General features: G+C 38.7%; 1 protein-coding gene across 9 annotated transcripts in view; it reads left to right on the forward strand.

Moving 5' to 3' along the window:
- The window catches only part of LOC109869887 (histone acetyltransferase KAT6B), a 101,072-nt gene that overhangs the window by 69,479 nt on the left and 16,368 nt on the right, over positions 1–15,225 (forward strand). For all 9 annotated transcript variants that reach the window (XM_031804659.1, XM_031804661.1, XM_031804662.1 and 6 more), the window contains one exon: positions 9,688–9,919. In XM_031804659.1, coding sequence (XP_031660519.1) covers positions 9,688–9,919 — 232 coding nt within the window. The remainder of the gene's footprint in view (positions 1–9,687; positions 9,920–15,225) is intronic.

Below are 15,225 nucleotides of genomic sequence, written 5' to 3' on the forward strand. Positions count from 1 at the left end.
TTCTGGGAACTTTTATTTCAACTCATGATGGGACCGTGTTGCATTTATATTTTTGTTCAGTGTACTTGCATAAGAGTATGTTTTCAATAATATAATCGGGACGTTCTGGTGTACTTATGAAAACAACTGCTGCCTAGAGACGGCATTGTGTTTAGGTGCCAGATTTGGACAGTTTGTCATAGCTATTTAATTAGTACACTTTTTTTCTCTTTGGAGGAGTGGTGTGTGTGTGTGTGTGTGTGTGTGTTTGTGTGTTTGTGTGCGTGTGTGCGTGCGTGCGATGTAATGGAGTGTTTGATTTCCTGCCCATTTGGTTGGAGAGAGAGGGGGAGAGAGGCTGGATGATATTGACAGTGTGTTGATAACAGGGAGAGAGGGATTAAGAAGAGATTGAACACAGCTGAGTTCTGAGCTCAAAGAGGGCTTTATTGGAAAATGACATGTGTCCTAAATGTCACCCTATGTAGTGCGCTACTTTTGACCAGGTTCCTACAGGGCTGTAGTGCACTAACTAGGGAAAAGGGTGCCATTTGGACTGTACACTGTGGCTTTGGAATTGGAAGTTGTTCAGATTAAAAATGTTCTGCTTTTATTGGATGGTATTAGAGAAACACTTTGTCTCAGGTAGCTTCGCTGCGAGAGGGAAAGCATTAGCTTCGTTTGCCAGCGTGAATAATGCTTTTCTCTCTCTCTCTCTAATCATTACCCCCAGTGGATTCCGAATAGGCTTTTTTGTTTAGATTTACAGATGGTAAATCACAGCAAATGCATTTAGTGAAACACACAGAATAAAATATGACTTGTTAAGTGTTAGAATATTATTTTCCTGTGTTTTAACTTATTACTCTGTTCTAGCAGTATTTTTTTTAATTTTTTTTGTGTAAATTATTGACAATTCTCTTCTTTCTCCTGAGCTTTGGGTAATGAACATTTGTCATAATGACTGGCATATTATGTATTCAGTGTTTGGTGATTAGATGTGCTTGTTTGGTTCCTGGTAGTGGGTGCACACATTAAAAGACATTCATTAATTTCAAGCTGTTTATAATGGATGACCCTTGACAGAACAGCTCTAAAACAAATTACATACAGACACCGCTACCTTTTTTACGTTTTGGTTTTTTCTTTTTTTCCCCTCTTCATCTCTAATAAGTGTAGCCTTTTGTGAGAAATGACATCCAGCTGCTTCTCCTCCATTTGTTCTGTGGCTTTGTTTCCTCCCCCCCCTCTTCTCCTCTCCCCCTTTCCTCTCCATCTCCTTTTGTTGCCCTTGGCAGCATGTATCATAGCTGACAGAGGTTTAAGGAGAGGGAAACTGATTGCCTCCCTTTCTACTGTTTGAAGGTGAAAATGGATCTGCTCCCCAACATGGGATGTCATGTCATGTTATGAATGTCATTTTTGACAGGACGGAGATTGAAATGAAATCTAAGACATGCAGCTGTCTCTGGCTAGCATGTGTTTTTGTCTTTTTTAGGTTACATAGTAACCTACTTTCTCACAAAATGGTATTGTTTGAATGTGGCCGTGTCCCCAAATCTGGCTTGTCTACTACTTATTTACACTGCATACTGTGTACTAATCGTACAACATACTATTTAGAACATACTGTTTAGTTAAAACAAATGCAGTAGGCATCAAATAATGGCACACTAGGCTCCTCCTACTGAGAGTGCATCATCTAATGTACAGTTGTGTTTATTTCCACCATTCATTCATTTTGGTACAACCTGTTCCCTCAGCTGATTATCAGCTGTTGTCAGACCCCATGGGTCTCCGAATAGGATTCTCTTCCCCAATAGAGTGAATTCTACTAGAAAAAAAGGCTAAAATTAGTATGACATCCTGGCATCTAAAGCATACAACATTATCTGAATTGGGGTTGTCTATGTAAACACAGTATTGTTTCATTTGAATGTCTTGTTAGTCTCCAACAGTAGGTAACCTATCTGACTTGAGATCATTTTTAATTACATAATCAGCCCATTTCTGTATGGGATAATCATCGAGGGGCTGTGCGTTCCATATAAGGTGTGTTCCACGATGCGCTAACTGAGTGGAACTAACCTTCCACAGAACACATGGAGCCCCAAGTTCCTTTTTATACCATGGCTATAATTTAGTACTTTTACCACTAGACAGTAGTTGCCTTGGTAACCAAACAGACTTGCTAGTTTAGCTAACCAAACCATCAGTCCTACCTTGCTATTATGTAGGGCCGCCCCCAATTAGTTGACTGATCAATTGTTTGGTCGTTAGGCTGTTGGTCGACAGAGATTTTTTTAAGTCTGTAACAAATACAGAACCAGTCAGAAGTTTGAACACACCTACTCATTCAAGGGTTTTCCTTCATTTTGACTATTTTTTACATGGTAGAATAGTAGTGAAGACATTAACACATATGGAATCGTGTAGTAACCAAAAAAGTGTAAAACAAATCAAAATATATTTTAGATTCTTAGCCAACCTTTGCCTTGATGACAGCTTTGCACACTCTTGGCATTCTCTCTACCAGCTTCATGAGGTAGTCACCTGGAATGCATTTCAATTAACAAGTGTGCCTTGTCAAAAGTTAATTTGTGGAATTTCTTTCCTTAATGTGTTTGAGCCAATCAGTTGTGTTGTGACAAGGTAGGGGTGGTATACAGAAGATAGCCCTATTTGGTAAAAGACCAAGTCCATATTATGGCAAGAACAGCTCAAATAAGCAAAGAGAAACGACAGTCCATCATTACTTCAAGACATCAAGATCAGTCAATATGGAACATTTCTAGAACTTTGAAAGTTTCTTCAAGTGTAGTCGCAAAAACCATTAAGCATTGGGCCAGTAACAGAAAGGTTGCTAGATCGAATCCCCTGAGATCGAATCCCCAAGCTGACGATGTAAATTTCTGTCATTCTACCCCTGAACAAGGCACTGTTCCTAGGCCGTCATTATAAATAAGAATTTGTTCTTAACTGACTTGCCTAGTTAAATAAAGGTTACATTTAAAAAATAATAATAATAATAATTAAAAAGTGCTATGATGAAACTGTCTCTCATGAGGACCACCACAGGAAAGGACGACCCAGAAGTTACCTCTGCTGCAGAGGATAAGTTCATTAGAGTTACCAGCCTCAGAAATTGCTGCCCAAATAAATGCTTTGCAGAGTTCAAGTAACAGACACATTTCAACATCAACTGTTCAGAGGAGACTGCGTGAATCAGGCCTTCACCACTACTAAAGGACACCAATAGTAAGATGAGACTTGCTTGGACGAAGAAACAAGAGCAATGGACATTAGACCAGTGGAAATCTGTCCTTTGGTCTGATGAGTCCAAATTTTAGATTTTTGTGATTTTTGATCTTTGTGAGACGTGGAGTAGGTGAACAGATCTCCGCATGTGTAGTTCTCTCCGTGAAGCATGGAGGAGGTGGTGTGGGGTTGCTTTGCTGGTGACACTGTCTGTCTATGATTTATTTAGAATTCAAGGCACACTTAACCAGCATGGCTAGCACAGCATTCTGCAGCGATACGCCATCCCATCTGGTTTGCGCTTAGTTGGACTATCATTTGTTTTTCAACAGGACAATGACCCAAAACACACCTCCAGGCTGTGTAAGGGCTATTTGACCAAGGAGAGTGATCGAGTGCTGCATCAGATGACCTGGCCTCCACATTCACCCGACCTCAACCCAATTGAGATGGTTTGGGATGAGTTGGACCGCAGAGTGAAGGAAAAGCAGCCAACAAGTGCTCAGCATATGTGGAAACTCCTTCAAGACTGTTGGAAAAACATTACAGGTGAAGCTGGTTGAAAGAATGCCAAGTGTGTGCAAAACTGTCATCAAGGCAAAGGATGGCTACTTTGAAGAATATAAAATATATTTTGTTTTGTTTAAAGCTTTTTTGCTTACTACGTGATTCCATATGTGTTATTTCATAGTCTTGATGTCTTCACTATTATTCTACAATGTAGAAAATAGTCAAAATAAAGAAAAACCCTTGAATGAGTAGGTGTGCTCAAACGTTTGACTGGTTCTGTAGCTCCGTACCGCATCGGCTTACTCCTCCCAGACGTCGGATTGTCCTCGCACCCAGATACACAATGTCTCTCTCCAGAATGTGTCCCGACAATTAGTACACATTCATTGTGTTATATGAATTGTTTGAGTTTGATTGTTACTGTATATCAATGTCCCAATGCCAATATCACCAGTCGTACATTTACCGTTAATTCCTATCATTTAGAATCTACAATATTTGTTACTTTGGTTACGGTAATTTATTTTAATTGCATTCAATATTATTATTTCATTCTTCCTGTTCTCATTATCAGAGTGGACACATTGTTTGCAGAGTGCACAACCTATGCTACACTTGTGAGAAACAAGTTTTGATTTATTTCCTTCCAGTTTAGTCGTTGTCTTTTGTTTGAAGCGCTCCTGTCAATGTTGAGTGAGGATGCACAGGCATAGAAGAAGGCCTATAGGCTACCTGGCCTGCGCGCAAATGTAGGCTTATAAATGTGCTCATTTGTGGATCTGATAGTATTCCTGATTGGCATCACCACTAATGACCTGTGGAGCTTCTCAAAGTAATGTTTTCTTCACCTCCAAACAGCAAACAAAGTCTGTTTTTCCATCCATTGAGAATTTAACTAGTTCCGCAACGCATTTGAAAAATCTTTTGAGCGCTCTCCCTTTCGATAACCACAGAGCGTGAAAGGGAAAAATGTCATGCTCTGATCAATTGGAAATGTCATAAAATAGGCCAGTCCTATTTCAGTGCTTGACTTGGACTGAAATAGGTTCCGGTGTTGTGCCGAAAAGCTACCCCCTGTCAGAATCCCCCCCTTCACGTGAACACACTCAATTCTTCATTGCTGCGACTTGCTTGAGATTTCTGATGACTTTAGGCTGCGTTTCATTTTTTAAATTTTTATTATGACGGTTTGATCGCAGGGAGACGTTAGTAATGTCTGCAGTTTTCGGTTTGGCTATTTGTTTAAAATGTATTATCTTATTAATGATTAATTCTGGTTGTCTATCCTGATGTGAAGTTTATTCTATAGAAAGTATTTGACTCTAGCCATAAAATTAGAAGGGGGGGGTGGGCAAAGCTATTTTCTTGCCTGCCGAAATTCTCCTCCCACCTTCTATTTTGGGACTGCAAGGCCTGGCACGCTTCATAATCATTTTGGTAGCTCTACTTGACCAGTAGAGTGTAATACAGAAAGTAAAATTAGAGTATAAAGGAACATAAACATGTATTTTAGAAACCTTTTCTAATGTTTTAAGGAAATAAAAAATAATACACAAATTGTCACACAAAAATAGAAAGGTAAGTTTGTTAAACATTTAAATAGGAAATACAAATGTATATATTTGCATAATAAGATATAATATGACAATAAATCACAAATAAAAGACAATAAATAACATGAATAAATTGGAAAGCTGCAACAGCTCGACTGAACATTTAGTTCCACTTTTTATTGAAAGTTTTCCAGGTGATACCGTCGCCTGGACCTCAAGCCCAACCTCGTCCTGACAGGCAGCGCAGACATAATCCTCCTATGATAGGATGGTACCGGACCGGTGGAACCAACGTGGGCTAGCGGTCACAACCAATCTGAAATTTATGACGAAAAATGTTCATATATTTACCACATTAAGTACATTTTCTTGCTTTACAATGATCTCATTATCAGACAACAAAGTGGATAATACTACCTCTAGAAATATTACTTCTTATACAAATTCGTACTCGTAAAAATGGGCCTTTAGAAGTGAACAAGAAATTAACCAGGTAGTGTCGTCGTCATTATTGTCCACCTCACCACAGAAGTGGCACAGTTGGCTCAGGTCATCTAGCAAAACATCATGTCAAGTAGTCTATACATCTTTTCATGTATTTTTCTGAGCAAACGGGGAACAAGGGAATAGTATTGGTTTCTTGTAACACAATTATTTAAATACATGTGTTTTAGTGGCTATCTAGTCAAAGGGTGGATCAAAGATAACCTTGAAAGATCCATATACATGTTTTTTCAATTTACCAGTGTTTTGGAGGAGAGCGACTGCTATATCTTCTCTCCTGATGTTACCATCTTTGTATTTGTAAAGACAATCGACTCCTCCTTCAGAACACATTCAGCAAACTGGGGGGAAAAAATGTGATGGTCATTTGATTTTTCCCCAACAGAATTATGTTACACTTAAGATTATAATTTGCAAGTGTACAATGACATTTTACACACGTGTATGTGTTCACATGTACACTGCTCAAAAAAATAAAGGGAACACTAAAATAACAGCTCGCATTGATGTGGCATCCTGGAGGAGCGGCACTACCTGAGCCACTTGTGTGGGTTGTAGACTCCGTCTCATGCTACCACTAGAGTAAAAGCACAGCCAGCATTCAAAAGTGACCAAAACATCAGCCAGGAAGCATAGGAACTGAGAAGTGGTCTGTGGTTACCATCTGCAGAACCACTCCTTTATTGGGGGTGTCTTGCTAATTGCCTATAATTTCCACCTGTTGTCTATTCCATGTGCACAACAGCATGTGAAATTTATTGTCAATCAGTGTTGCTTCCGAAGTGGACAGTTTGATTTCACAGAAGTGTGATTGACTTGGGAGTTACATTGTGTTGTTTAAGTGTTCCCTTTATTTTTTTGAGCAGTGTATATTCTGTATTAGGTGTGTATGTCTTAGTAGTGCCTCAGCGGCTCTTACCGTCACAGTCCAGCGGTTGTGTTCATTGGTGATGCCAATAATGTACTTGTACATCATTGTCTCAATCTGAAATTTAAAAGAGCAAGGATACAGTTGCTTGAGTTCAGAATCTGTCAGATATAATATTCTAATATTATGAGAATAATCCAACCGACCTTAAGTTTTGATTTCTTGGTCCCCCAAGTGCCAGTCATTTTAAAGGTGTCAATGCAAAAAGCTGCTCGGTTGACTGCCTGTTAGAATTCTGCACCAGATGGAACATGTAGGCATTGATGGTCTGACAGAAGACAAAATGAAAGACGGTGAAGGTAAATCTGTTACATGGGGAAAAACAGCCATTTAGGTTTTCCTTACAAATACAGATGAATCACACACACACAGTGTTTTTACATATACTGTATGTGCAACACAGTCTTACCTCACTTTCCAGCTCCATATTTGGACCAGTTCTGTGGAGATACCGATAAAAGATTTGATATGGGCCGATTCTAAACAGCACATATACATATTTTCCTCCCCAAGCTTCTGCAACACCTGGAAGGATGTACCTGTAAGTGTACTGAGATATATAAATGGATCAACCTGACAAGATTACATGCATACATTTGTTTATATCAGTAGCTGGTGTGGTGGATGGTGGAGGATGCTGGTGGAGGTGGAGGATGCTGGTGTGGTGGAGGTGGAGGATGCTGGTGTGGTGGCTGTGGAGGTGGAGGATGCTGGTGTGGTGGCTGTGGAGGTGGAGGATGCTGGTGTGGTGGCTGAGGAGGTGGAGGATGCTGGTGTGGTGGCTGTGGAGGTGGAGGATGCTGGTGTGGTGGCTGAGGAGGTGGAGGATGCTGGTGTGGTGGCTGAGGAGGATGCTGGTGTGGTGGCTGTGGAGGTGGAGGATGCTGGTGTGGTGGCTGTGGAGGTGGAGGATGCTGGTGTGGTGGCTGTGGAGGATGCTGGTGTGGTGGCTCAGGAGGGGGAGGGTGCTGGTGTGGTGGCTGAGGAGGTGGAGGATGCTGGTGTGGTGGCTGAGGAGGTGGAGGATGCTGGTGTGGTGGCTGAGGAGGATGCTGGTGTGGTGGCTGTGGAGGTGGAGGATGCTGGTGTGGTGGCTGTGGAGGTGGAGGATGCTGGTGTGGTGGCTGTGGAGGATGCCGGTGTGGTGGAGGTGGAGGGTGCTGGTGTGGTGGCTCAGGAGGGGGAGGGTGCTGGTGTGGTGGCTGAGGATGCTGGTGTGGAGGTGGAGGATGCTGATGTGATGGCTGAGGAGGATGCTGGTGTGGTGGCTGAGGAGGTGGAGGATGCTGGTGTGGTGGCTGAGGATGCTGGTGTGGAGGTGGAGGATGCTGATGTGGTGGCTGAGGAGGATGCTGGTGTGGTGGCTGAGAATACAACCAAGGAAGGGCTTGAAAACACATTACCGATACTGTCATTAGATTTTAGAATGTGCCATTGTTTGAACAATTCCCTTAATTTATTCAGAGCACTTTGGTTACCACGCGTAGTTAGAACACGAGAATGCTTCTTTTTGCCAGACTGTCCTTGAAAGAGATCATGTCTCGATTTGTTTGTGATTTTCTCAATGGCAGTATTATTATGACCGTTTTTGTATCCCCTCTCCTTGAATTTTCTTTGCATCTCAGTCTGATTTCTGTCAATCTTATTCGTTTTTTGATCTGACAGAGTTGGCTGTAGGGTAAACTGTTTTTCAAGAGAAGTGTGTGACAACTATCAGCCCTCAACAAACTGTTAGGATCAGTAGGTTTCCTGTAAAGATCAGTGTATCGAACATTATCCTCACACGAAATCAAAAGATCAAGGAAATTGATTTGACGTGTGTCAGATTGCATAGTAAATCTCAGGTGCTCAGAACAGCATGGGAACGCCTGGAGCTGTTTTGCATCACCCCTCCATAGAACAAAAATATCATTCATGTACCGTTTCCATATAAGAATGTTAGGTAATCTTTTTTAATTTTTTATTATTGTATCAATGATGCTTTTGTTTTGTTTTGTAGCTGTAAATCAACCAATGACATCAAGCCACACCCAGCCATGATTACAGACACCTGTTTGTGTCCTTCCAAACTATATAAATTAGTGACCCGTGGTGTTTGTCATTATACATCGGATCTCCTAGAGTGTTGCTCTCTTATTGGTTAGCTAAACTAGCAAGTCTGTGTATTTGGTTACCACGGCAACTACTGGAGCTGTCTAGTCAACTTTGCTAGCTGGCTACTCCAGGGGACGTTGAACACATTTCTACCAGCACATGTGTTCAATTATAGCCATGGTATTGTAATGAAACCGTCAGCGAGCATGTCTCGAACCCTCGACCTTCTAGCCCGAAGTCCACATCGACTGTGCCGCAAAAGCTCGAGCGGCAGAGTCGATATCCGAGCTTGTAAACCCAGGGTCGTTACACTATGAAAGGGGATAATCAACTCGGGGCGCTCTGTGTTCTCTGAAAAATAATGCAACTCTGTGGAAGGTCACACCTACCTTCCATGTAGTACATTATTTTCCGTAAAACGCATAGCTCCTCGTAGATTACACATAATCAGCATATTAGTAGTAATAATTTGTTGTTGGTAAGGATGATGGAGAGTATGTGTATTATTGCAGTGACGAGGGGAATTACACAAAGTGTCTGTCTGTCCACTATCATTATTATATTTCTAAGGAAGTAGGTAAAGAGCAACAGTCGAGTCTCAGTTCCTGATAAGTTAGGCTAGTCACTGTGGATCTAGGGCAAGGAGAGATGGGGGAGCTCAACATCGAGGACAACAGTTGAAGAGAGAAGAAACCTGTGAGTGGTGGCCAGAGGGCCAGAGTGTCTTTTTAGGTTACCTACCTTCTCACAAAATTGTTGTTTTGTTATAATAGGTCATTTTAGGTAAGCTACTGTGTCTTTTCCATGTTATGTCTTCATCTTCTCACGTCATTTTGTTTTGTTTGAATGTGTCTGTTTCAGGTTACCTTCTCACGAGGCAGGAAGGACAAGCTGGCTCCCCAGAGAAGCCTCTGTCAGATCTGGGTCGCTTATCCTACCTGGCATATTGGAAAAGTGTCATGGTGGAGTACCTCTATAAGCAGCCAGATAAACACATCAACATTAAAGGAATAAGCAAGGCCACTGGGATGTGCCCACATGACATTACTGCTACTCTCCAAAACCTCCGCATGATTGACAGACAGGACGGCAGGTCAGTCTTAAGTCACACACTTGCTCTGTCTGTCTGTCTGTTTGTGTCTGTCTGTCTGTCTGTTTGTGTCTGTCTGTTTGTCTGTTTGTGTCTGTCTGTCTGTTTGTGTCTGTCTGGCTGTTTGTGTCTGGCTGTCTGTTTGTGTCTGTCTGTTTGTGTCTGTCTTTTTGTGTGTCTGTGTCTGTCTGTCTGTTTGTGTCTGTCTGTATGTCTGTCCTGTCTGTCTACACGTGTTCCCTCCTTTCTGACACCTGTCTGTCCGACATCTGTCTGTCGGTTGTTTTGAACGTGGTCTCCATTAATGCAGCAAAATGTTGACAGAGTCTGGTCAAGTGACAGACCGACAGAAGAGCACCTGCTGCTATTCCATCATGAGAATCCTCTGTTTCAGCTTTATTAACGGATGCCATGCATCATGCATCATGGATTTATTCTCATACAGATGGTCTTTTTGTTATGGGTTTACTATTTAAGCACTTTGACAGTACTTACTGACAATTGCTAATGTAAAAAAAAACATATATTGTTTGATTAATTGGTGTATGATTTCTGTCTAGGTTTGTTGTGATTAGAAGATATCGATTGATGTTCAGTTGTATAACTAAAAAATATTTTTGAAAGCTGGTGCTTTTTGACATAGTTTATGATTGCTCCTCTCTAGGTTTGTGGTAATCGGAATAGATTGATTGATTGATCTTGTTGATTATTACTCTAGGTTTGTGGTAATCGGAATAGATTGATTGATCTTGTTGATTATTACTCTAGGTTTGTGGTAATCGGAATAGATTGATTGATTGATCTTGTTGATTATTACTCTAGGTTTGTGGTAATCGGAATAGATTGATTGATCGATCTTGTTGATTATTACTCTAGGTTTGTGGTAATCGGAATAGATTGATCGATCTTGTTGATTATTACTCTAGGTTTGTGGTAATCGGAATAGATTGATCGATCTTGTTGATTATTACTCTAGGTTTGTGGTAATCGGAATAGATAGATTGATTGATCTTGTTGATTATTACTCTAGGTTTGTGGTAATCGGAATAGATTGATTGATCTTGTTGATTATTACTCTAGGTTTGTGGTAATCGGAATAGATTGATCGATCTTGTTGATTATTACTCTAGGTTTGTGGTAATCGGAATAGATTGATTGATTGATCTTGTTGATTATTACTCTAGGTTTGTGGTAATCGGAATAGATTGATTGATCTTGTTGATTATTACTCTAGGTTTGTGGTAATCGGAATAGATTGATCGATCTTGTTGATTATTACTCTAGGTTTGTGGTAATCGGAATAGATTGATCGATCTTGTTGATTATTACTCTAGGTTTGTGGTAATCGGAATAGATTGATTGATCTTGTTGATTATTACTCTAGGTTTGTGGTAATCGTAATAGATTGATTGATCTTGTTGATTATTACTCTAGGTTTGTGGTAATCGGAATAGATTGATTGATTGATCTTGTTGATTATTACTCTAGGTTTGTGGTAATCGGAATAGATTGATTGATTGATCTTGTTGATTATTACTCTAGGTTTGTGGTAATCGGAATAGATTGATTGATTGATCTTGTTGATTATTACTCTAGGTTTGTGGTAATCGGAATAGATTGATCGATCTTGTTGATTATTACTCTAGGTTTGTGGTAATCGGAATAGATTGATTGATCGATCTTGTTGATTATTACTCTAGGTTTGTGGTAATCGGAATAGATTGATTGATCTTGTTGATTATTACTCTAGGTTTGTGGTAATCGGAATAGATTGATCGATCTTGTTGATTATTACTCTAGGTTTGTGGTAATCGGAATTGATTGATTGATCTTGTTGATTATTACTCTAGGTTTGTGGTAATCGGAATAGATTGATTGATCTTGTTGATTATTACTCTAGGTTTGTGGTAATCGGAATAGATTGATTGATTGATCTTGTTGATTATTACTCTAGGTTTGTGGTAATCGGAATAGATTGATTGATTGATCTTGTTGATTATTACTCTAGGTTTGTGGTAATCGGAATAGATTGATTGATTGATCTTGTTGATTATTACTCTAGGTTTGTGGTAATCGGAATAGATTGATCGATCTTGTTGATTATTACTCTAGGTTTGTGGTAATCAGAATAGATTGATTGATCTTGTTGATTATTACTCTAGGTTTGTGGTAATCGGAATAGATTGATCGATCTTGTTGATTATTACTCTAGGTTTGTGGTAATCGGAATAGATTGATTGATCGATCTTGTTGAATATTACTCTAGGTTTGTGGTAATCGGAATAGATTGATTGATCGATCTTGTTGATTATTACTCTAGGTTTGTGGTAATCGGAATAGATTGATCGATCTTGTTGATTATTACTCTAGGTTTGTGGTAATCGGCATAGATTGATCGATCTTGTTGATTATTACTCTAGGTTTGTGGTAATCGGAATAGATTGATTGATTGATCTTGTTGATTATTACTCTAGGTTTGTGGTAATCGGAATAGATTGATTGATTGATTGATCTTGTTGATTATTACTCTAGGTTTGTGGTAATCGGAATAGATTGATTGATTGATTGATCTTGTTGATTATTACTCTAGGTTTGTGGTAATCAGAATAGATTGATTGATTGATTGATCTTGTTGATTATTACTCTAGGTTTGTGGTAATCGGGAATAGATTGATCGATCTTGTTGATTATTACTCTAGGTTTGTGGTAATCGGAATAGATTGATTGATCTTGTTGATTATTACTCTAGGTTTGTGGTAATCGGAATAGATTGATTGATTGATCTTGTTGATTATTACTCTAGGTTTGTGGTAATCGGAATAGATTGATTGATTGATCGATCTTGTTGATTATTACTCTAGGTTTGTGGTAATCGGAATAGATTGATCGATCTTGTTGATTATTACTCTAGGTTTGTGGTAATCGGAATAGATTGATTGATTGATCTTGTTGATTATTACTCTAGGTTTGTGGTAATCGGAATAGATTGATTGATTGATCTTGTTGATTATTACTCTAGGTTTGTGGTAATCGGAATAGATTGATCGATCTTGTTGATTATTACTCTAGGTTTGTGGTAATCGGAATAGATTGATCGATCTTGTTGATTATTACTCTAGGTTTGTGGTAATCGGAATAGATTGATTGATCGATCTTGTTGATTATTACTCTAGGTTTGTGGTAATCGGAATAGATTGATTGATTGATCTTGTTGATTATTACTCTAGGTTTGTGGTAATCGGAATAGATTGATTGATTGATCTTGTTGATTATTACTCTAGGTTTGTGGTAATCGGAATAGATTGATTGATTGATCTTGTTGATTATTACTCTAGGTTTGTGGTAATCGGAATAGATTGATTGATTGATTGATCTTGTTGATTATTACTCTAGGTTTGTGGTAATCAGAATAGATTGATTGATTGATTGATCTTGTTGATTATTACTCTAGGTTTGTGGTAATCGGAATAGATTGATCGATCTTGTTGATTATTACTCTAGGTTTGTGGTAATCGGAATAGATTGATTGATCTTGTTGATTATTACTCTAGGTTTGTGGTAATCGGAATAGATTGATTGATTGATCTTGTTGATTATTACTCTAGGTTTGTGGTAATCGGAATAGATTGATTGATTGATCGATCTTGTTGATTATTACTCTAGGTTTGTGGTAATCGGAATAGATTGATCGATCTTGTTGATTATTACTCTAGGTTTGTGGTAATCGGAATAGATTGATTGATTGATCTTGTTGATTATTACTCTAGGTTTGTGGTAATCGGAATAGATTGATTGATTGATCTTGTTGATTATTACTCTAGGTTTGTGGTAATCGGAATAGATTGATCGATCTTGTTGATTATTACTCTAGGTTTGTGGTAATCGGAATAGATTGATCGATCTTGTTGATTATTACTCTAGGTTTGTGGTAATCGGAATAGATTGATTGATCGATCTTGTTGATTATTACTCTAGGTTTGTGGTAATCGGAATAGATTGATTGATTGATCTTGTTGATTATTACTCTAGGTTTGTGGTAATCGGAATAGATTGATTGATTGATCTTGTTGATTATTACTCTAGGTTTGTGGTAATCGGAATAGATTGATTGATTGATCTTGTTGATTATTACTCTAGGTTTGTGGTAATCGGAATAGATTGATTGATCGATCTTGTTGATTATTACTCTAGGTTTGTGGTAATCGGAATAGATTGATTGATTGATCTTGTTGATTATTACTCTAGGTTTGTGGTAATCGGAATAGATTGATTGATTGATCTTGTTGATTATTACTCTAGGTTTGTGGTAATTGGAATAGATTGATTGATTGATCTTGTTGATTATTACTCTAGGTTTGTGGTAATCGGAATAGATTGATTGATTGATCTTGTTGATTATTACTCTAGGTTTGTGGTAATCGGAATAGATTGATTGATTGATCTTGTTGATTATTACTCTAGGTTTGTGGTAATCGGAATAGATTGATTGATTGATCGATCTTGTTGATTATTACTCTAGGTTTGTTGTAATCGGAATAGATTGATTGATTGATTTGATCGATCTTGTTGATTATTACTCTAGGTTTGTTGTAATCGGAATAGATTGATTGATTGATTTGATCGATCTTGTTGATTATTACTCTAGGTTTGTTGTAATCGGAATATACTCAGTGTTTCCCCTGTATTAGTGGGCCACTCCAGAGATCATTTAAATACATTTTTTTATTTAAATGGGATGGTAAAACATGTTCAGTGTAAACTTAAATGATTAAAACCATATATAAAGTTGTTTAGAAAAGATAATGGACCGATATACATTTTAAATAACGTCGTCTTTGAGAACTAACAATCACCAAAATAGAAACTACAGTCGGGGAGAATCAAACATTAAATAAATGTCATGGCGTGGGGCCCACATTGATTTAGTTATATTTAGCTAAATAACATGACATAAGCCATGGTAAAATGTGTGAAAATTGCTGTAAATTATCTTTAAAACTAGTGCTGGGCGATTAGTACTTTTTCAGGTCGTTTCGGTTCGACCAAACCGTTCAGACGCTATCGACGATTTTGTGAGAAGACTTATGGTCGGACAAACACCGCTCTAACTCTGGCACCTTTCAAACGATCGACATGCGGTGGATTGAGATGCATCCAAGGCTAAAAAACAGATATCCCTTTAAACTGACTGATTAGGATACAGATGTTTATATTTATGCAAATTAGATTTCCGCAGTGGTGCGGACATCGACCTTGAGTTGGAGTTTATTTTATTTTTACATGGACAGTGCACATTAATCAACGTTTCA

The sequence above is a fragment of the Oncorhynchus kisutch genome, linkage group LG25, assembly GCF_002021735.2.
Source record: "Oncorhynchus kisutch isolate 150728-3 linkage group LG25, Okis_V2, whole genome shotgun sequence".
Lineage (NCBI taxonomy): Eukaryota > Metazoa > Chordata > Actinopteri > Salmoniformes > Salmonidae > Oncorhynchus > Oncorhynchus kisutch.